This window comes from Magnolia sinica, chromosome 6 (assembly GCF_029962835.1).
Source record: "Magnolia sinica isolate HGM2019 chromosome 6, MsV1, whole genome shotgun sequence".
NCBI classification, from domain to species: domain Eukaryota; kingdom Viridiplantae; phylum Streptophyta; class Magnoliopsida; order Magnoliales; family Magnoliaceae; genus Magnolia; species Magnolia sinica.
The window spans coordinates 71,706,447-71,730,507 of NC_080578.1; the positions used below are offsets into that span (position 1 = coordinate 71,706,447).

The window sequence follows — 24,061 nt, forward strand, 5'->3', positions numbered from 1 at the left end:
TTCTTTTCCCCTTCTTCTCTCTTTCCCCCCCTCTCTCTGTGGCCTCTGATCTCACTCCCCTCTCTTTTACCTACATAGCTGTTCTCAAATCCTAACCTCTTTCAACTCTAAATTGCTGTCTATTCAACAATTTATAAAAAAATTATTCGACTCCGTATTGAACTATGTTTTCCTTCTCAACAGAATAAACAGCTGAAAAAGACACCATTAGTGATTAGGATCCATCCAAAATAGGCCCCACAGAAAAACGGTATGGACATCAAGCCAATCCTTTTTGACTTGGAACCACACAATTCGTCAATGACACATGAATCACAAAATCGTTCATGAAAGAAGGCAGAAATGACAAAACTACGCCTATCAGACAATGAACGTACAAATATTACATCACCAACACCATCCAACCTTTATAAAGGCATCAATCCCACTGTCCCAACCATTTCACAAGTACAAAAATATCCAACTTTTAATAACAGAAAGCTACTCTACCAACCTTTTTCACTAGTACAAAAATACGTAACTTTTAATAACAGAATTCCAAAGATATCGTCTGACCGTTATGGTTTGAATTTTGGAGCCATCCCACTTTCGAACCTCATTATGCCGCTGAGGAAAAGCCAAAGCACAAAATTAAGATGAAAGAAACATAGCAATTGTACGAATTCAATGCCATATGTAGAGAGAGAGAGAGAGAGAGAGAGAGAGAGAGAGAGAGAGAGAGAGAGAGAGAGAGCCCACTGGATTCAGTCGCTTGGTTCCCTCACATGCTCTTTCATTGTAAGGGTACTGACTATAATTTTAACATCTTTCAAAATCCAAATACCCCAAATGAATGTTTCAGTTTTCTAGCACTGCAGAACCAAATTCAGAGAAACAAAACAACCAAAAGCCATTTCAGAGTCATCTGCAGAAGGAAAAAGAAAAAGGAAAAACCCAGTTGAATTTCTAATATTCTAGCAATACAGAAAATCAACTAAGATTAAACCAACAACATTATAGAAAAAGGAAGTTTCAGGATCTTCTGGCAAAAGCCAAGAAACCCAGATGAAGTTTCCAGCTTCCCAGTATTGTAGAACCGAAATCATAGAAGTAAAACAACCACAACAATACACAACACAAGATTATTCCTGGTTCTCTTATGGAACTTAGAGAACCCACGACACAACGAAGAAAGTAACATAGATCAGTTAGCAATAGAAAGTCTCCTACCAGAGGAAGGAATGTATAGCCTCCCACAAAACCAAATTGGAAGGAAAATCTATAAGCAGAACAAACACCCCTTAGGACTCTCTCTTTCTATCTTGGGCCAGAACCCAAATACCCCAACCTTTCAGTCAAGGCATTCACATCTTCATCTTCGCTTCCTCTGACATCTTCTCTAAATCTCTCATTCATCAATTCATCCCAAAAATCATCATTCATATCTTTTTCTTCATTCTTTTCTTCATCTTCTTCTTCCTCCTCTCCATCTCTGGTAGATTTCCGCAATCCTTGCATCTCCAATGCAAGAGCCTCTAGCTCTGATACTTCGAACCCATAGAGTTCTTTGAAATTCGTACAATCAAACTTGAGTTGTGTTTCATGATCATGGGTCCCGCTCGAATTGCCGATACTGCTGCCATTGGGCGGTTTATCAATCGGCCACCTCCTTTTCTTGGTCATCGCTTCTTCAAGCTCCTTCCTTTTCTCCTTCTGTTGGATCAGTTGCTGTATGAATGTGGGGTTTTGCATAGCTCTAGCCAAGAAAGTCAACATCTGTTGCTGTCTTTGCTCTGTTCCTTGTAGCCTCTCTTCCATGGCTTGGAGATGGGCTCTAGTGTTCTGTTGCTGGTGTCTCAGCTTCACCAATTCCATCATTAGAACATTCTTATCTCGCCTTAGATGGTTGATTTCTCGATCCAATCCGAATCTTCCAACTTCAAGGTATGGGCCTAGATCTTGCTGCTGAGCAGGGGGTTGAGAAGGTGGCTTTCTCCTCCTGATATTCTTCAGCTGATCTTTCTTCCCTCTAAGAAATCCTTCATTTGCAAACTCCCATCGGTCTGGATCCACCTTTCTAAAGCCCTGAAGGATTCAAATTCTACTGTCAATATTGAAATCCAAGATGCAGAGAGAGAGAGAGAGAGAGAGAGAGAGAGAGAGAGAGAGAGAGAGTTGTTAGAGATGGAGATGGACAAAATCCAAATCCTGCCCCAAATCATTACATAGATTGACCATAAAAAGGGAAAAATCAAAGTAAGATAGGACCAAGCTAGCAGCCTCTTATTAATTATTAGTTTATTGGTGTGGATCTGTGTATAATAAAACAGCTGTCTCCTCTAGATCATACATTTCATTCTTTATTTCTGAAATCCAAGATATCTCAACAAAGACATTTATCATAAGAGTTGTTTTTTTTATTTTTATTTTTTTAAAGACAGAAAAGAAAATTTCCATCTGAGTATATTACTAGTTGTGAACGTGTAATTTCCTGATTGGCTATTTTAAGAGCGGTCAGAAATAAGGTACACCCCCCTAAAAAAAAAAAAAGCTCTATTACTGTAATTTGTAGTTGTTTTCCATAAAATGAAGTAGCTAGGACCCAAATTCCCCTGAAAAATGACAGAAAACGTATGTGAAGGAAAAAGAAAAGGTGAAAAGTAAAATAACACCGGCCAATCACAAGAAAGAGATTTGGGGAAGGAAACAAGAGACAAAGAAAGAGAAAATTTATATTGAATACAAAGATCGACGAAGATTCATAGCTGAATAAAAGAATCCAATAAAGCAACGAAGTATCCTACTTTTTAAAGCTTCAAGTCCTTCAATCTTTCATCATCTTCACTTCTATTTCTTCTTTTTTGAATCTGTTTCCAGTTTATGCACCTGAAATCAAGAGCAAACTATAAACTAGCTTTGTATACTTACATATGTGTTGAGCTGCCTGACAAAGCTAGAGAAATTGCTGTGCTTGAAGTGCCTTGGGAGGAGATTCATGGAGAAGGTATGTGGGTCCCACACAATGAAGCTATTTCCTTCCCTGCTCCAAGAGACCACCTGTTCAGTGCTTGGCTCGTCCACCATGTCGAATGTCTTGGTCAGGAAGGGAGGAGGCCCCACATCGTGCAAGCCCTCCATCGGCTGGGGAAGGACCATCAATGAAGCATCATCACCCCAATACGAGGAGGAGCTTGCTCCTGAGAACTCTTCTTTCACTGTATTAGGTGGATTCATGGCTGCAAAACAGAGAAGCTGAAATTTTCGATATCGAAATAGAAATTGTTTTTTGGTGGAAATACAAGATTTCGCAGGCAAGGAAGTTACGAATTCAGATGAAGTGAAAAACAGAGATGAAAGCTGCAGAAGCAATGAGATCTTTCTCAGAGAATTGATTCTTATTGGAAAACAGATCTGGGCTTTGATGGAAATGCTGGAAGATTGGAAAGAAGCAGAGAAAATATGCAAGGCATCATTTTTCAGTGAAAGCGGTACAGAAGAAAATGCTAATTTTCCGCCGATATCTTGATTGGAATGCAGAGAGAGAACATTCAATGGAAGCTTCTCAGCCAAAAAAGCTGGTCGAATTCTACCAAACGGAGGTTCAAAGAAGAAGAAAATGCTCAAAAAACAGAAATGGGCAATGCAAGAAATGCAAAGAAGGCTGCTTCTTTAGGTGGGAATGGAAAGAGATGCATTGAGAAGGAGAAGCAAAGTTGCTAAGATATTTCTCATTGCAGCTTTGAGAATTGAGAGAGAGAGAGAGAGAGGAGAGAGAGAGTGAGAAGAAGAAGAGAAATATATTTTAGCCTTTGATTTTTTCTTCCAAGGAATTGAAGATGAGAGATGAGACCAATATCCCGCTAGGAAAGAGGCTGTGGAGGGGGCGTGGAAGTGGGAATTTTAAAGAGTGGGGAAGAGGAGGTTTCGAACCGAAAGTTCTAGAACAGTTGGAAATTAGTATTACTATTTTTTTATTTTTTATTTTTTACAATTTTTATTATTTTATAAGAAGATCTCAAACCTTATCAGTTGGACCACAAGTGATGGTCAACTTGCATCTTATCTAAAGTGCATCTGACATCCAACTTTATCAATAGGTTGGCCCCACCATAGTGGACCACCTTGTGCAAAAATCAGCCTTCTCTACTCATTAGGTGGGCCATACCATAAAAATACAGTGTCTAATACTTGATAAATAGAAAAATACAACCGTCAGATGCTCCAAGTAGATGGGGCTATTTTCTTTGTAAAGAGTAATCCTTGTGATGTGTCCAGCTTATTTGATGGTTTGGATGTTGCAAGCAGTTTATAAGATGTAAGGTTTTTGATGGGTGGACCATTACTTATAGTCAGTTCCTATGTACTTACACTTCCACCTATTTTATTATGATATTCTAAAGAAGGATAGAGAGGAAAGTTCCGGAAGTTTTATGGCTGGGGTTGTTTTGAGGTGGGCCCTTCCTGAAAATGGGCGCTCCACAAGGAGATTGATTTTGGGTACAGATTCTTTTAATTGATTATTATATTCCAACTAGTAATTTTATATATATTTCTCTCTCTCGATCTGAATGGATATTTTCACCTGCTTCAATTGATATACATGCACTCACATGATTTTTTAGTAATGAAGTGATACAAGTTTGCATTCTATCTGCGCTGGTGCAACTACTTAATTTTCATAAGAACGTATAGTATTCCTAAATGCGTAAAAAATAAAGCAGGGGGAGAATCTCGCATGCTACGTGTAATGAAGGTGGGAAATAAGGCAGGGGGAGAATTGTGTATGCCACGTGTAATTAATCTTACAAGCCACGTGTGTGAAGTACTGCACGCCACTTGTTATGAGAAACCAGCTGGATTTCTACATTCCTACAAATCAGAGAAAATGAGCAGAAAGCAGACGAAGGAGATGATAAAAAGGAGCGTTATATGATACTCGGTGTATGAAGCTTGATACGCCGAAACTCAGATGTTTCATAAACCAAATGAAATTAAACCAATAAAATGGGAAAGCTGGTGTCTCTAAGTCACATCCGATAACAAGGACATGTTTGTGAAGAGCCCGGATCCACTCCAAGCATTTGTAGGTTAAGCCTAACCTACAAAGCCATGTATGATACTTATCTTAGCGCGTGCATGAAATCTGTCTATCGTGTGTGTATTGTGAGGTTTTCCTTAGTGGCTAAAACTCACTCCAATCTGAACTTCAAGTGAGCCACACCACATTAAAAAATAAAAAAAAAACAAAAAACAGAACCACCAGCAGGGCATTTTCGTCACTTTGAAAGAGGAAATTTACTCTCAAATTTTGGTTAAAACAACAAGCAACTCTCATTCATTGCCGACGGTTACCGTGCTAGGAAGTTGGTTGATCTGGAAACGGACAGTGGTGTGCTCACATCACCAACTTCTGTGGGCCTGCCACGATGTATATGTTATATTGAAGGAAGCGGATTAGCTGGTGTCACACACCAGCGATCTAGCTGGTATGTTGACGTCAGCAAGTTACTTTCATCATGAGGTATGTGTTATATCCAAACCTAGCTGGTGTGTTGACGTCAGCAAGTTGCATAGGTTTCATTATGAGGTATGTATTATATCTAAACTGTTCATCCATTTTGGGAGCTCGTCATAAGGCTTTAGCTTAAAAATAAGACAGATTTAAAGATCAAGTGGAACACACTGCAAAAAACAGTGGGGAATTGAACGTCTGCCATTGAAACCCTTTTGGGGTCACGGAAGTTTTGGATCAATATGATGTTTGTTTTTCCTCTTCATCCATGTCTTTGTGACCTTATGAATGGATTGGATGGAAAATAAACGTTATGGTAGACCCTATGAATGTTATAATGGTGAAAATTATTATCCTCGCTGCTATTTGTGGTGTGGTCTAGTTGAGCTTTGGATATGATTCGATTTTTGGCTCATACTCTAAAATGATCTCAAAAAATAGATGAGTGGTGTGGATATAATAAATACATCATTTTGGGGCTATGTAACTTTGATATCCTTTCAACCGTTGGTACAACCTGGAGCTCAAAGAGCGTCAGTACTCCTCATTGCTCCTCAACGCACGACCATACCCACACCAGCTATATTGCTGGTGTGTGTTACACCAGCCAATCCGCTTCCTATATTGAAACCCAAAGCAGATTGGCTGGTGTACCTCACACTAACTATATAGCTGGTGTATTTATGTCAACAAGTTTTGTGGGTTTGATCATGAGTTGTGTTATATCCAAACCAGCCATTTGGCGAGGTCATCTTAAGACTTGAGACGAAAAATAAGATAGATAGAACTATCAAGTGGACCACATTGCAAAAAGCAATGGAGGATTGAACGTCTACCATTGAAACCCTTTTTGGGGTCACAGAAGTTTTGGATCAATATGAAATTTGTTTTTCCTCTTCATTCAGGTCTTTGTGACCTTATGAACAGATTGGATGGAAAATAAACGTTATGGTGGGCCCTATGAATTGTTTAACAGTGAAAATCATTATCTCCGCTGCTATTTGTGGTGAGGTCCAAAAGATATTTGGATATTATTCCTTTTTTGAATAATGATCTAAAATGATCTCTAAAAATAGATGATAGGGTGTAGATATAATAAATACATCACTGTGGAGCCCATGTAACTTTGATCTCATTTGAACTGTTCGTACAACTCAGAGATCGAGGAGCGTCAGTGCTCGTCTTCGCACCACACCTAACTACAGCAGCTATATAGCTGGTGTGTGGTACATCAACCAATCTGCTTCCATTGAAACCATCCTTTCATTCAGCAGTATAATTTTATGGCTTGGAAAAAAACAAAAAACAAATGAGACATATGAAGCTCAAGTGTCCACCATTAAAACCTTCTTGGGGTCACTTAGATCAATATGATATTTATTTATTTTTTCCTTCATCTAGGTTTGTGTGGCCTTATTAACATGTTAGATGGCAAATAAAAATCATGGTGGGCCCTAGGAATGTTTCAACATTAGAAATTATTGTCCCCACCACTTTTTGTGTAGCGGTCCACTTCAGCTTTGGTTATGACTTATTTTTGGGCACATGTCAGATCAGACTTAAATATTGTATATTTATCTCTTATTCCACATCATTTTAATGTGCATTGAAGTGTTAAAATGAATTAATTAAGTGCGTTTTTAAATTTTAGAAGAATTTTGAAGTCTAAGGCAAATACAAGTGTAAAGTAATGATTTAAAACCTAAAAGGAGTGCAGTTTGAAGAATTGGAAGAATGAAGCATTGAATTGAAGATTTGAAGTGTCAAAGGCCTAAGGAAATCAAGTACCAAAGGTGAAAAATTGAAGTGGAAATTGCACTGAGAAGAATTAAATAAAAACAACTTTTGATCGATCGAGTAGAGCTTCGATTCAATCGACAGACTCTAATTAAACTTGATCCGATCTAAGTTCGCATCGAGACAATTTGAAATTTTCAGAAACCATACTTGATAAAAAGTGCAATCTTCAATTCATTAGAAAAATAACAGAAATTTGAAAAGCTTGCTAGAAAATTGTGGACAAGTTTGATTCAATCGATGGTGGTTCGATTGGAGTTGATTGATCGAAGGTGCAATCAACAATTTTTACATGATTTTAAGCATGTAATTTGTTTCCTAATTTGAATGAGATTCTCCAAAGATGGTGGTTTTTGTTATTTAAGGGCTTCTAAACTCATTTTCTAAGAATAAGCTAGGGTTTGGAGAGAGAAAGTTAGGGCAGAGTTCTTCAAATGCCGTTCTTTTTCCTCAATCCTTTAGTTATAGTTTATTTATTTATTTTGGTTTTGTTTAAGATGTTAGTCATGCTAGGCTAATATCTTATCTAAGGTTAAGGGATGGACCCCTTGATGAATTCTTATAGTTAATTTATTTTTAATTCAGTTTCATTGGTTTTTAATGTTGAATTGTAATTGGCGTGATTGAATTCCTAATTTGAAAAAGAAAATGATATGTATAATCAATTGATCTATTATTAACTTCAGGTACAATAGATGTTTTTATTCTCTACAATCAATTGCCTAGATCTTCATGAGAGATCGATTTATCTCGATTCATTTATCTTATTCGGGTATTACATGTTGAATTAATCGATCTATCTTCTGATTAAATTGAATTGGAATTCGATTCTAGTTAAGTTATTGTTTACAACCCCAAGTGCAGGGCTGCGCTGTAGTAATAACTCAGTGAGACCGAGGTCGAATCCACAAGGACTTATCTTGTACTTATTTTGAAATAAACTAGAACTGGAACTAGAATTGAGATTTAAACTAAAATCTAGAATAAGAGAGGTCAATTGTGAATAAACTATCAATTATAAAAGGGACATTAGAGTGCTAATGATCCACTTGTAGCTATTATGATGCCACCTTACTTGATTCAATAAACATAACTGGAATTGGAGTCCTATCTTATCTAGTTGGATGATAAAGAGGTTAAAACAAAAGATGAACTTGTCATTGGATTAGTTCACTCATGAACCACCAATATGATGATCGCAAAGAATTCAACCATCTACCATGCCCAAGAGAGAATGGTAAATCACAAATTTTACAGATCTCACGATTGCAAATTAAGTAAGAAGATATCAAAAGCCTTTCAAGCATCTACTGTAATTGGAGTCACAATAAATCACAGAAAACTGAAAATATTCCTTCATTCAAACTATAAATCAATAGAAGTTCAACAAAAATGTGAATTAAAGTAAAATAAACATCTAAATAAACTACAAGCTTCACTTCTTAGATTTAACTAAGAGATTAGCCAACCAAAGACATGATTGAAACTAAAACTCTTAAACAAAACATGAAAAACTAATTAGAAGAAGATTGGGGAAGAAGGAAGGACTCCTTGAAGTTCTCCAACATCTTGCTCCACTCTTCAAACCCTAATTCATGTTTAGAAACAACTAAGAGACTCATATTTATAAGATTTGCTCGCACCGACTTTAAAACTGCCTCAAATTTACGCAATGGGTTATGCTTCGGTCGCACCAAAGTTACCTTCTGTCGGACCGAAGTCGAATTTGAATTGTAACTGGATTCTCTGCCTTCTTCAGTCATCGGACTTCGGTTGAACAAAATTTTCCTTTGGTCGGACTGAATTAACTCCTTTTTGCACTAGAGCTTTTTGTCTACTTTCAGTCACACTTGAGATGCCTTGGTCACACCGAACCTGGTTTTGGTCGGACTAAATTTTTATTTGGTTGAACCAAATTAGCTCTAAATGTCACGCCCCAAACTCAGAAACTGGGCTCACAAAATTTTCGACCACCGAATCTAGCACTGACAGCCTCTGTAGTATCCCATTCTCGGCTCCCGACACCCATGTGTCAGATTCCGATCCTGGGATTTTACAAGGAGAATTTTCTATGTGAAATTTTTTTTGAACAGTTAATCTGTTAGGTGGTTACACATTTTGTACATGGTATCAACGCATATCGAAGAGACAAACCTGTTCGACATATCACGCATAATATGGTCCACCAGCTCAACGGTAATGAAAGAAACAATAACAAACTCCAACAGCTCTTGTACGCATCCCGAAAAAGTGTAAATAATATGTATGAGCAAACAACAGCTCGTGAGTCTACTGCGTGCCGGGAGTAAAACACGTCTTATTAGGGCACTCCCGTAAAGACATCCAAAACAACTATAGGCATGTTATCAACCAGTCATGTTATCATAGGTGAGTAGGTTATCAATCAATCATGTCGTATAACTACACAGGTTATCATGAACATGACATTAATAATAGGCATGTCACTCAACAAGCGACCATGAATCATTAAAATAACCAATCATCATAAACAAGATAATAAAATTCCATTTTCTACTATATGATATACAAAAGAAGGGCAATGAAAGAGCTGGAGTGTGTAGTCGGGATGATAGTACGTGGTATTGCAAGCTGTGGGGTTCATCCAAGGGCCTTCTATCCAAACCAGTCTCATACCTAAATTTGCATAGCTAGACCCAATGTGGTAAACTCCTGATCTCAAGTTAGTCGTGCAACCCAACTAAAATACTGGCCATTGCGAAAGTACACATAATGATTTGGTTGCACACTACCAGTCCAAGTGGATAGTGGATGAATAAATAAACGAGTAAAATACTCAGTATGCAACTCTTGCACAGTAGCCTGCTAACCACTGGTAGCTCGCCTACACCCTTAGAACTCGCCCACATCAGCGTCCACCCACGTGTGCAATAGTGACAGGGTGTTATAATATCAGTACCGTACATCTCTGAGATCATCACCGGGGTCTAATATAATGCTGTCAGCCATACCAAGGCTATGCGGTGCAAGGCCTACGTGGCCAATGTCATATGCAAGATGTAATCATAAGTCATGCCAGTCCTCATCTAAATACACATATCAGTACAGTTCCTCTCTAGATAATCACTGGGGTCTAATACACTCTACACCAGATCGCCACCTCAACTAGACGTGCAACCATGCAAGGAAGAGACCTCACTACCCGCCTGACTAGTAGTCTACCAATATTTACCCGACATGTCGGTAGTGGACCCATTTACGAGTTAGTCAGATTTATCCTAGCACTGCCCCTACCCTCGGGCGGGTAAGGCCACACTAGTTCCAACTGACTACTACACAGTGGAAGACGCGGCCTCTTGGTATTCGACACTCGTGCGCTCATGTATCCACTAGGTCTTGACGTTGGAGCATCCTCCATGGTATCATATGGGTTTGGGGACTTTCACCCTGGGACATATATGACACCCCGGTCACTACAACAAATGTAACTTTTAGCGGCGCTCGAAAGCGCCGGTAAAAGCCACAAAAAGCGCCGCAAATAGATTTAACGGCGCTATATAGGCGCCGATAAATGGGTATGTCGCTAAAAGTTATGTTGGCGCTAGATACTTTCTTGCAGCGCTTGTCTGAGCGCCGATAATGTAGCTTTTTCGCGACGCGAATAAACGCCGGCAAAAGTCAATCCGAGCGCCGTTAAACGTGGTTTCTGAACACTTTTTCTCCTGGGAAAGCGCCGTAAGATTTCTACAGAAACGCCGCTAAATGCCTTTGTACGGAAAAGAGGCCCTAGCATGCCAGTAATTTTTATTATTATATAAAATTCAATCGAAACCTATATTTTTTAAATATTTGAAACATAAAAATGATGCAAATGATGCAATACAAATAAAACTGAATGTTAAACAAAATTTATAGTACTACATAATAAAAAAATATATATAATATTTATTACAATAAATTGAAAATGGTCTTGAATTTAAATAAATAAATTTAACAAAAAAAAAAAAAAAAAAACAAATCCTCTGTATGGTCTACTCCTAGCACGAGCGGCGTCAAAAGGCTGAAGTGCTTGTAGGCGTAAATTTAGGCACAATTGATTAAAATCCTGCACACAAGGAAAAAAAGAAAAGTTAAAAAGTAGCATTCAACAAATTGATGCATGGGAAACAATCAATCCTTTGATCCCAACCTTAAAAAATCAAAAACTATCAAGGCAACAAATGTTGTAACTTGAATTCCATTACAAGCAAAACAAAAAAGAAGGTAAAATAGAAAGCCAACATGCTAACAAACAAACGAATGTCGCAGCACATCTATGCTTTACACAATCAATTGAAAGATAAATCAACTTATAAATAAAGATGAACATACTAATATTTTACAAAGTTGAGAGCTTACTTTCTTATGAAGAGCCCAGACACTTATATAGCCTTTAGTGATCTGTTCTTGCAGCTCTACAAATTCCCAGGTATCATCGGCCGAATACTCCCCTGACAGTAAAACACATGGATTTTTTCGCTTGAGGTTGAATGTGAGGGCATACACCTGATAGACGGGTTTGATGTCATGCATACATCACATGGGCCCTACAACATTCCGGTGCCACTGGTACCTATGGTGGTGTATCACTGGACCACACCTCTTTTTTATGTTTGAACATCTTCATGCAATTCGAGATTTTAAAAGTTATAACTACTGCATGCATATACTTTTGGGTCTGATGTTTATATAGTATCATTTGGGCTCTCAGCTTGTACAAGTGGGCCCCATGGTACATTGATCCAAACCGTTGATAATTGTGCCATGGATGGCCCATGCAGCTAAACTAGTTCAGATTGGAGAAAATGCTAACTCTTCAATAGGTGGACCTAGAAACATTTCACATTCAACCCAAAAAATGCCTAATATTTGATGGCTTGGATCTTCCAACTTGGAAGAAATTTGTTACATTAACCATCCATAGTGGTGATGATCATTTCAACGGCTTGGATCACTGAACCATAGGCCCCACTTGCACAATCCAAAGTCCAAAACAAAAATCATTGCACATATGGTTGTTTTAAAAACATATGGGCACAGGTTTATAGATAACAACTTTGCCTTAACCGTAACCTAAAAATGCGACAACAGAATGACTCTGGTTTGAAGGGGAGTTGTTTGGTACTCGGTGAGTATATGAAGGTCCATAGACAGGCAATCAGAAAATGTACACGTGGCATCGAATTTCTCAAATTAAACCAACTAAATAGTGGAACCCACTATCTCTGAGTCTCACTCCCAGAATTAGATTGGCTGAACAATCCTTACCTCTGATTCGAGGAAACAATCCTTCACTGTATGAAAACACCCATTGTACAAGCATTTCTCTATAACAATATGACAAAGAAAAACTAGCAGTTTAATGAAAGAAAAGGTCTCACCAAAGAATACAAGCCACTGGTGTCCATAAAAAGCAAAGGGCCCGAAGCAATTCTGTTAGATAAGTCAATGAGACGAATGAACCCATTTACCGGTATAACACAAAATTCCAAGAAAACATTTTAAAGGGTGCTACCTGATGAATGGCCTAGACAACATACCTACGCCACATTGGCATCTGTGTGTACCACTGAAAAAACACTCAGTCCTATTCATGAGAATATTGTTCAACATTTCTCGCTCTTAAAACTTACCTTAGCAACAGTACCGAGAAAGAAGATGGCATGTTGTACAGTCGGGGCCTGGGAACGAAATGAGGGAGTAGGGTTTATACACACACACACACACACACACACACACACACATTGATATGCATGGGTTGTTTTAGATAGCGCCGGTGAAAGATGCACCCAAAGTGCCGAGTAAGCACGTGTTTGTTGTAGTGCTAGCTTGATCCAATCACGACTGGGCTAAACTTCTCAATCCGAGTCACTCAACTCAACTAATGCTCCATGTCAACTGACTCTACCAATAAACCATATATGTAAATTCTATTCATGACCATCTACATCAATTTTTATAACATAACCTATTAATACTTATTATAATTACAAACATAAGAAAAAAATTTTGAAATAAAAGTTCTATGAGCTACCAAATAAGGAAAACCAAATCTACATATGACAATTGCAGTCATTGTTAACATAGTCATCTAAACAAAGCAGTCAAAACTGAAAATAGATCAACCAGTAATGAAATTGTGTTGTGATGTGGAAAATAAAGACTAGACAGGAGAACCCCCTGAAATATTGTTCTGTTTGTTTCAAGTACTACTTTCAAGGAACAATATATTACTTTGGCTTTGTGAAAGCACTGCATCAAAAACCAATTTCACAGGGTGCCATTGTGCATGTATCCAGGTATCTGGTACAACATCGCGAAGTATATGCTATGTGGCTCCAATGAAGAAGTTCCATGTATCACAGATCAAATTGATATGAGTCAGTGGAAATAAACAAAAGCATCTCTGGATGGGAGAAGTTGACAAATAGAAGAGCATGTCCTGATTAGAAAGACTATTGCAAGATCAATCAACAAGATGGGAGAAGCACCTGCATGACTTGTATGCAGCATTCAACTTTCTAGAAAATCAAAACTGATATACTAAAACAAGGAAATCCATTAATTCTCCTGATAAATCAAAACTGATATACTAAAACAAGGAACCAATTGAAGAAGTCAACAAAATTTCCACAGCTGGTATAGGACTAAATATATCTAAATTCCAATGTGGCATACGCTTGTTATCATACAACTTAGTATCTTTGTAATTGAGGATTGGATTAGTAAGGTCTCTAAATCACCTTTACTCCTTTAAAATAATAATAATAACAACAATGGAAATTTGGGGGAAAACAATCTTATTAGGGATATGCAAGAAAAAAACCCATTCATGTCCACATCAGATTAACAGTCTGGAACATGCAAAATGATCAAAACCAAAATCTATAGAAATTTGGGGGAAAACAGAAACTGAGTAAGGAAAATCATAGAAAACAGAAACCTTATACCTTTCAAACCTAGCATCTTCAGCATCCCCATTAAAAGAAAAGTGACAACTCTTCCCACAGGATACAAGACCAAGGAAAGCCATGCAACTGGCCTGACCTAGTGTCATTGCCCACAATGGGTCAAATGAATTATAAATAATCACTTCCCCTCACTTGTAGAAATTAGACAAAGTACACATTTGTATAAAAGAAATATATCAGTAAAAGAATGAACGTAGACAATTAGGACACGTAGCACCTTGCAATTCTCATAAGTAGCTTTGACAATCTCCTTATTCAGCAATCTTGAATTAACTTTCTCCAAGAACTTCCAAGTACAGCTCATGAAAATTTGGCTCAATGCTTGCTCTGTCAAATATAATGTCCCAGTAAAGTAAAAATCACCTAATGAAACTAAAGGTTATTCATAAGATTTTTCTCACCTTTTCATCACCATATACTGAGCAAACCATGGATAGTACTACTCTTTCAGGACATCAGTAAATTCTTTTGCTTTCCCATCCATATTTGAAGCTGAAATATTATTAATAATAAATAAAATCTTGTCCTGTATCTCTGATGCAGGTTCCTGCATGAAATAAACAACAAACTCAAAACTTTCAAAATACAATTGAGATAATACCTGAATAGTCAAATAACATAGAGTAAGCACAAAACATACAGAGACGTGACTTTTGTCAATGCCACAAAGAACTATTTGCCAACATGCTAACTGTTATAAAAGAATTCAAAGAAGAAGATACAACAGTGAAAATCGCCAAAATAAAAAATAAAATTAGCTGATGTCAGAAGCATCATTTGAAGTAAGGAAGAACATACATACTGATGTCAGAAGCATCATTTGAAGTAAGGAAGAACATACATACTGATGTCAGAAGCATCATTTAAAAGCTAGGTGAGTCACTTGAATCGGTATTAAAGAAAAGTCAGCAATGATAAAAGACTAGAAATAAGATCCATTACCAACTATGTAATTCACAGACCCATCTTCCAAAAAGCGTACCCACTGGCAGTGCAAAAATAAGAACTGTCAGTTATAATGGAAAGTGAAATAAGGAAAGAGTCAGCAATGATAGAAGACTATAATAAGGAAAAAATCACAAACTAATTTGCAGGAAAACAAGTACAAAACCAAAATTCTACAGTTTTTGCCATGGCCTAAGGACAAACACAATACAATCAAAGTAATAAAAAAGAGGGATGAAAAGGAAAAACAGAGACAATCATAGATCCAGAAAACTCACCTTGACGTTCAAGCCTTTCTCCCTCCTCCTTTACCCGGGCTTGGGACCGGCAATGCAAGTAGTTGCATTGGCGGAGTTAAAAAAGGGGCTTAAGATCCATTTGGTTTGATAAAAAATTATATTCATAAAGATTGATGTGATGACCAAATGGAGCTTAAGACTTATAATACTTACATAAATGTAGTTGTTCTCCTTCGCTTGGCTTCCATCATCTAACACTGCCACAAAAAACATGCTAAAAAAGGTCAACGCCATCCTATTAATGTTGTAAAGAAACATGGAAAGAACAAGAGTTGCATTGAGTTATAAAGAAAATTGATAAGAACAAGAGTAAATCATGTTTGGCTAACTTGTTGATTTAGTTACCCAACCTGTCATATGCATTGGATCTTAAGTCAATCCAAATTCCAAAATGAGAGTTAAACACTTTCTATCCAAAACCAATCACACATCAGTCCTAAACCCATGCACAAAACATAAAACATTTACAAGAGAGAGAGAGAGAGAGAGAGAGAGAGAGAGAGAGAGAGAGAGAGATCCTTTCATTTAGCTCAATCCATCTCTCCTTAAACCTACAAAACAAAACAATAAAAAGAAATTAATTAGTACTCGCATTCTTGTACAAGAAATTCTATTGTATATAGAAAATAAAAATAAAAAAAATCTGACCTTACATATAATAGAGGGCCAAACAATACTCGTTCCAATAGCATCCCCAATTGTTTTATATCGTCCATAGGGTCTTATCAAAACCTCCTCTCGTACTATTGCAACATGAATTAATACTTCCCAAAAACCAATTCCAAGTTCGTGCCCCCTACTTTTGTGAGCGGATCCTTGCTCAAAACAATTCCTTTAGCAATAGTAACCCCGAATTTGACAATACTTGTAAGAAGAACTCTAGTCACATCCTACAAAATAAAATTCACTATTTGACAAACTACATTGTATTGAATAAACACTCATCCGTATACCACATATAATTAAGAAGACAATAACATCAAAATATAATAAAAGAACTATTCACTTGGTATAAGGAATTACCCCAGCGCTAGTGCAACTCGTGGTCTTCCCCTTATTCGTCGAGTGCTTCTGCAAATGATGAATCAATATCAATCATTAAATACCAACTAAACTATATATAATCTAGGACATAGTGCATATGTAAATAAAGACATTTATATAATATAATTACCTGAGAGTTCACCCAATGGCTTGATGATGAAGACTGTTGGTTCATGTTAGAACTAGCTGCAGCACCGAATACTGTGGGTTGGTTATTGTTTGCATTATTCATAGTGGCTATCAATTTCATCAGAGTTTCTTTCAAGGAAGAAATTTCAGCATCTCTTGCGGATGAGATTTCAACCATAATTTCTTTAAGGGATGACATTTCAGCTTCTCTTAAGGATGAGAGTGCAGCTATATTTTCTTTAAGAGAGACTATATCAGCATGTAGTTCCTCATATCTTTCATCTCTCCTCTGATCAATGGAAGTCATCCTTTGTTGGCTGGATGTTGCACCCCACAAATCAGATGGAGATGGTCCTAACCCATAAGTGCGGACACGACCATACTTGTCTTCTCCCATAACTTGAGATAATAGATCATCCCTTGCCGTGCTACTCTGTGAGGCCCCGGGTTGCTGAGATATTTCTTCATTGAGTTTTGTCTGCAATAATAATTATCACATGGTAACAGTTAATGTGTAAATACTCTAGCTGCTGCTACACATTTATATGGAGCTCTTCTTGCATGTAAATACATTAACATACCATTACTACTGATGAGGCCTCATCCACAGGCTTTCCATCTTTGCATGTATGAGTCAAGATAAACATATCTGCCCGGCTCAGATCCGACCCATTGGCCCTTTTCCTCTATTATTATGCAAACAAGTTATATAACACAAATATACTAACATGGTTAGGCAGGTTATTAATAAAATTTACCTCTTCCTCACGTATTCGCGCAAAACTCTTCGAGCTGCCACGTGGTTAATCAGTTGTTTCTTCCGATTCTCTTTATTTTTTTTTAGAACGAGCCTATATGTGACACACAGACAGTAAATTATAAAATATCAACAAAAGATTTTGTATAATTCTATAATTGAATGAGGCATACCTTCCCCTCTTCAGAGTTCCAAAATTGAACGAGAGTCTTCCATTGATCTTCTTGGACCCGCCCATCAAGATTTGCGAGCCGCTCCTCATCAGTCTCATGAGAAGAGTAGTAGAGTTTCTTCAGCTTGCCCTTCCATTCCCTCCATTTTTTACCAAGTGACTTCAGCACCCAAGCCTTAGCATTACCGTTAAACTCAAACTTGGACTGCATCACATGTTAAAAGTGGACAATCATATAATGAACAAAAATAAAAATTAAAAAAAAAGCATCGTAACCATTACCGTGACAAGCCCCCACATATCATCTTTCTTCGCATTTGGCACCGCCCTCCAATCATTAAATGTAAGGGGAGCATATACCCCATTGCGTGCTATTGTCCCTATGAAATTTGTCAGCTTACTAGCATTGTCACAATCGGGCTGCCCTAAATCGTTGATGGAAATAGAAATCCGTTGACCTTCACGCATTTTCCAAACATCAAAGGATCTTGTAGGCCCTCGAGTCTTTGTTTTCTTGGACGTTGAATCTGTTGAATAAAATCACAATGGTACATATAAAACTAATTAACAAAAGCAAATTACACAGTAAAACACATTGTCCACAAGAGAAGAACACATTTTGTTATACCACTAGTAGCCTGAGGCAACTGAGGTTGAGCAGGACTATCATTAGTTTGGGGCAGCTGAGGCTGGCTAGTGCTGTCAGTCATAGGGCCTACAGATTGCCTAACCCTGCGTCTAGTACTCATGTTTAAAACCTGTATATGTCTAGCAATATGACAATATGATAATCAAATATTTCTCATTTAAATGGAGATTCATAAAATGAACAACTTGATTTGTGGACAGTTGCATATTGAAATATACAAGCCGTACAAATTGTGAATCCCATTATCAATGGAACATATTCCAAAACAAAAACACATGTCTGGACAATGAAAATAAATGAACATGTGAAAATAATAATAATTCAACCATATGAAAAAAGATGTGAATTTCTCTTTCATACTTTAGGACAATCTAGTGTATAAGAAATCAATTATTGTACATAATGTCATTTCCATCACGATCAGAAAACTCAGTATCATCTGTTTGGTCATCTACCATTGTCTGGGTGGGAGGTAAATTACCATTGTCTGGGTGGGAGGTAAAGGTGTGATAATTGTTGTACCATCGATATCTATCCTTTCCCAACTATCAATGTCATTACTTGAATCCTCCAAACTTTGATCATTACATGGCGAGCACCCCAAGTATGCATCAGCATCATTTGTAAACTCCTCCCCATGCATGTCAAACAAGTCCCTAGGTTTCGCCCTCATCACAACATGCCAATCCTTCTCAACAGGGTCTTGTACATAGAACACCTGCTCAGCTTGAGATGCAAACACAAACGGTTCATCAGACAACTGTCGACCAGAATGGCATAACTGTTTCAAATTCACGAGCGTGAACCCCAACCCATCCTTCCTGACACCCCTGCCCTGAGATAGAACATCAACCCAATCACACCTAAATAATACAACTTTCCTATCACCACAATATTCCAATTCAATTATGTTTGTCAAGACACCATAGTAAGTTAAATCTCCTGCAACAGGATTTTTGTCGTTGACAGTCGCAAAGCTTGATGTCTTTGCGGTCACCACAACTCCACTATGTTGAGTTTTTCTTTTCTTTTCTCGGTCTTTAGTGTGAAACCTGAAGCCGTTTATAATAAAACCCTTGTATCTTCTTGTTGCACAAGGACCCCGAGCTAGCCATCTAAGGTCTTCTGAGACCTGCTCATTCTCTACCTGGCGCAGCTGTTCAACCTATTTTAAAAATGTTAAAACAGAAGCACATGTCTGGACAATGAAAATAAATGAACATGCACACGTCGATTGACTTATTGCATCAACTACTTACATGATCGTTAAACCATTTATGAAATGTTTCATTGTGAATGCGTTCTATATCCCTTGGTCGTGCGCGAGGATTCTTTTGCTTAACAACATTCATGTGTTCTCTGCATATGAATTGGTTTCAGTAAGACACGTGATAGTAACTTATTTTCCATCATGTATAAAATAAGTGTTATAGTTTTCTTACTCAAGAAATGGGATGAGTGCACCGCTGTTAAATAGAACATATCGATGTGACTGTGTAAATGCAACTTTATCTAGCACATAATCCTCCGGCTTCCCTAATGCACGACCTATTCGTGGAAAAATAGCGGATTGTTCTATAACGGTGTTACCATAGTCATCATTTCGTATTGGTCGGTTGAACCTTGTCTCCACATTATGCAAGTACCTCGAGCAGAAAGTTAAGCATTCTTCCGCCAAGTACCCTTCTGCAATTGAACCCTCGGGCCGACTTTTATTACGTACATATGACTTCAATGTGTGCAGGTACCTATGGTCACCAATATTAAATAGTTTAGAAATATATGATTGATTAGCGTGACCGGAATAGCATGAAAAATAAATTTAATTTATAAATATTTGTACCCACCTCTCGATGGGGTACATCCATCGGTATTGTACCGGTCTTGCTAGTTTGGCCTCACCCGCTAAATGAATCGGCAAATGCACCATAATATCAAAAAAAGCCGGTGGAAAGATCTTTTCTAGATGACAAAGTGTTACCGCAATTTGAGATTCCAGCCCATCAAAATCTTTTACTTGGCCAACTTTGGAACACAATTCCCTAAAGAAATTACACAATTCAAGCAAGACTGAGCTCACATACTTAGGCAATGTTGTTCGTATCACTACAGGAAGTAATTGCTGCATCAAAACATGACAGTCATGACTCTTGAGCCTTGAAATTTTGCACTCTTTGAGATGTACACATCGTGAAATATTGGCTGAATAACCATCTGGAACTTTCACTCGCTTCAAAACTTTGCAGAAATCATCTTTCTCACTGGTTGACATGGTAAAGCATGCAGGTGGCAAATATGTTTTGTTCGATGAAAGCTACCTTGGGTGCAATGTTTGTCTTATACCCATATCTTGCATGTCGAGACGTGCCTTTAAACTGTCCTTTGTTTTCCCTTCAATGTTCAACAGTGTCCCGAGCACATTGTCAGACACATTCTTTTCAATATGCATCACATCCAGATTGTGCCGCAACAAATTATGCTCCCAATACGGCAAATCGAAAAAGATATTCTGCTTCTTCCAGTTATATCGATCTTTCGCATTATCCTCTTGTGTTCTCTTGTGCCCATAATTGCCAGAAGTCTTCTTCCCAAACGTGACATTAATTCCTTGTAACTGATCCAACACATCAGACCCAGATAGCAAAGTTGGTGCCTCACTAAATTCTTCTGTACCATCAAAAGATCTGCTATTACTTCTAAATCTATGATCAAGTTCCAAGAATCGACGATGACCCATATAACAAAACTTTCGACCATGCTTCAAGTATTTAGACAAAGTGTCCTTGTCACAACAAGGACAAGCAAGGCGTCCTTTAGTGCTCCATCCAGATAAGTTCGCATATGCAGGAAAGTCACTGATAGTCCACAACAATGCTACACGCATTCGAAATATTTCATTGCTTGAGGCATCATAAGTGTCTATGCCAACCTCCCACAAATCCTTCAACTCATCTATTAAAGGTTGCAAATACACGTCAATATCATTACCAGGTCCAGAAGGACCAGGAATAAGCAAGGACATCATGAAATAAGATTGCTTCATACACATCCATGGTGGCAAGTTATATGGTATCAGAATAACCGGCCATGTGCTATGAGCAATACTCATTGTCTTGAATGGATTGAAACCATCAGCTGCTAACCCAAGTCTAACATTGCGATTATCCGATGAAAAGGTCGGATGGTAGTGATCAAAAGTTTTCCACGCCGGGGAATCAGCCGGATGCCTTAACATTCCATCTTCGGTGCGACACTCATAATGCCATTTCATAGAGGACGCTGTTTTAGATGACATGTACAACCTCTGAAGCCTTGGTTTCAAAGGAAAATGGCGTAATATTTTGGCTGGAATTTTTCTCTCTTTGGCAGTCGAAGAAGTCGCCTCGTCATCTGATTGATGTTCAAATGTTTTCCATCTGGAAGCACCACATATACCACATGATTGCTCGTCGACAACATCCTTCCAATATAACATACAATCATTGGGACAAGCATCAATTTTATTGTATTTTAGGCCCAAGTCTCCAATAATCTTCTTGGTTTCATAGAAAGACCTTGGTAAGGTTTCACCTTCGGGAAGTGCATCCTTTAACAATTCAAGTAACATCGTGAATGACTTGTCGCTCCATCCACCAAGGCACTTTATGTGATATAGTCAAATAATGAAAGAGAGTTTACTAAACTTCTTGCAGCCTGGGTATAATTCCTTATCGGCGTCTTCTACTAATTTGAAAAATTGTTGTGCTTCAGTATTAAGCCCCTGTGTAGGTCTATATGTTGCATCACTCTCTTGATCATCCGGACCTGAAAAATCAAATGCATCATGTAACAATTCGTGCATATCATCGTTTGGATCCAGATTAGGCATAGAAGAAGACGTGGCTTCCCCATGAAAATGCCAATGAGTATAACTCGTATTAAATCCGTCACACACAATATGATCATATGCTTCTTGTCGAGATACCCAGAAGTTGTTATTGCAGTTCTTACATGGACATAGGATCCTCCCTCTATCACTTGTATTTGTAAATGCAAAGTCTAGGAATTCCTTAGCTCCACTTACGTATGCATTGCTTACCCTAAACCATTCAATGCATTTGGAGGACATATCAAACAATGAATCTTAACCATTGGACCACAACAACTGGAAGAAAAAGTTACTGAGATACCTTGACAAATGAATCCAACTCTTATCCATCACTATGTTCCTTGACTACTTCGACAAGTTAGTTGAAATACAACGTGAGCCCGACAAAGCTTCCTAGGAGAGAAACTAAAATGGGTTTAAGAGAAATTTAAAGAAGAGGATGAAAAAGACAAATTATAATGAAACAAGCACCATTATTGCTCACCCCACAAGCGACGATGATTTAGGCATCTAATAGAATCTCTAATGGTATCTTTAATTGACTAACTAAATCAGTCACCCATCCAAGACTGGATAGATTATAATACTTCTATGTTCCCATTTAAATGCCCACACCGAAATTCCAGCAGCATCTCCCCATGTCTCTCCAAATACGTTGATCTTGCATTTGATTCCCATGTCAAGTATCCACATAATGTGAGGATGTTTGACATTAGAAATAAATATAAGAAACGTAACCAGAGAGAAAAGTACAGATACAACGCAGAACTAGCATGTGCATTTAAATCAGGGAACCGAAAGCATTCTAATCTATCCATCCTTGAATTGTCAAAACGTGGGACAATTTGAAAATTTTTATGCCTCCAAAAGCACACTATATCTATACTTGGCCACATAAAAAATCTCAAATGGACAACTGATTGTCCTATACCTAAACAGTTACATAGTCAATCACAATTGGCATTCATCATCTAGCTAATGGTGCTCCATCCACAGTAGGAACCGTAATTTTATCGGTCCAGATTGGCGTTTGTGTATGCTATGGAGAGAATTGCAACAATTCGTAAAGTGGTCATAAACGCACACTATCTAGGATAACGGTACGGTACAACAAGTTGCGGTACCTTTGCCTCTAGATGATCATTTCTCTACCACTCACACGTATGACCATGCGACTTGCGAGTCATGCAGTGTAAAATGTCTCAGCGTAAAGGTCAAAAATTGTGGGCATGTTGGGGCTCCATATATAATAAGTTATTTATTGTCATTCACAATCACAAGTATCATTCATCATCCAACTAACTATTAACAACTTTTACAAAAATAAAAGACATCCAACCAACTCTATATAATAACTTGCAACTTAACCTGCTGGGAACCGTCATACACCGTAATATCTTACGGCAGAGCGGGTTCTGAGGAGTTACAAGTTCGGCCTCTACTCTCTAGGAAAACACATAAATGAAGCGACAAAAATATAAATTAAGAAAGATCAATTATTTATGGAAGAGATTGATTAATAATACCTGGCAAACAAATGGAGAGAAACCCGCTCAATCAGAATCTGATCCATGCACATGCATTATATATGAGGAAGAAAGATTCGTAACTGATTATCTAACAATTAAAAACTGATTATCTTATGGAATATGAAAAGCCTGAAGGAATATGATGTCAAAATTTAGTTTGTCGATGTCATCTCCGACAAAAGACTCTCATAACCTCACGTGTTTGATATTCACAATTCCAAGCACTAACCACAGGCTACATCAGAAGAACCATGCAAGGCATAACAGGCATAAATCGAAAAAACCACCAATGCACAAGCCATACAATCTTTTCAACATAGTAGATATTTGGAAATTTTAACTTCTAGCTGACCCTAATTAATTGGGATAAAGTTTAGATGATGATGAGATAC

At 37.8% G+C, this 24,061-nt stretch overlaps 3 protein-coding genes across 8 annotated transcripts; all 3 read right to left on the bottom strand.

The window, feature by feature from the left end:
* Positions 1 to 323: 323 nt before the first annotated feature.
* Positions 324 to 3,795, bottom strand: LOC131248854 (heat stress transcription factor A-2b-like). Of its 5 annotated transcripts, none has more exons than XR_009172497.1 (4): positions 2,908 to 3,795; positions 1,210 to 2,064; positions 739 to 851; positions 324 to 606 (listed from the first exon to the last, which is right to left on the bottom strand). XR_009172497.1 is itself a non-coding variant. In XM_058249331.1 (2 exons), the coding sequence occupies exons 1-2, from the start codon at positions 3,211 to 3,213 to the stop codon at positions 1,297 to 1,299; spliced, it is 1,074 nt and encodes a 357-aa protein (XP_058105314.1). In that variant the 5' UTR covers positions 3,214 to 3,793; the 3' UTR covers positions 994 to 1,296. The 5 variants fall into 5 exon arrangements, 1 of the variants encoding a protein (XP_058105314.1); XR_009172498.1 differs by having other exon boundaries at positions 739 to 904; XR_009172499.1 differs by lacking the exon at positions 739 to 851.
* Positions 3,796 to 16,279: 12,484 nt separating this feature from the next.
* On the bottom strand, positions 16,280 to 20,289 carry LOC131249648 (uncharacterized). The gene is made up of 9 exons (XM_058250434.1): positions 19,532 to 20,289; positions 18,754 to 19,437; positions 18,252 to 18,381; positions 17,906 to 18,150; positions 17,625 to 17,828; positions 17,276 to 17,380; positions 16,696 to 17,172; positions 16,545 to 16,592; positions 16,280 to 16,411 (listed from the first exon to the last, which is right to left on the bottom strand). Exons 1-9 carry the CDS (start codon positions 19,622 to 19,624, stop codon positions 16,280 to 16,282), a joined length of 2,118 nt encoding a protein of 705 aa, XP_058106417.1. The 5' UTR covers positions 19,625 to 20,289.
* Positions 20,290 to 20,470: 181 nt separating this feature from the next.
* LOC131250070 (uncharacterized) lies at positions 20,471 to 22,702 on the bottom strand. Of its 2 annotated transcripts, XM_058250733.1 has the most exons (3): positions 22,442 to 22,702; positions 21,843 to 22,351; positions 20,471 to 21,732 (listed from the first exon to the last, which is right to left on the bottom strand). In XM_058250733.1, exons 2-3 carry the CDS (start codon positions 21,855 to 21,857, stop codon positions 20,587 to 20,589), a joined length of 1,161 nt encoding a protein of 386 aa, XP_058106716.1. In that variant the 5' UTR covers positions 21,858 to 22,351; positions 22,442 to 22,702; the 3' UTR covers positions 20,471 to 20,586. The 2 variants fall into 2 exon arrangements, with proteins under 2 accessions (XP_058106716.1, XP_058106715.1); XM_058250732.1 differs by having other exon boundaries at positions 20,471 to 22,351.
* Positions 22,703 to 24,061: the final 1,359 nt, after the last annotated feature.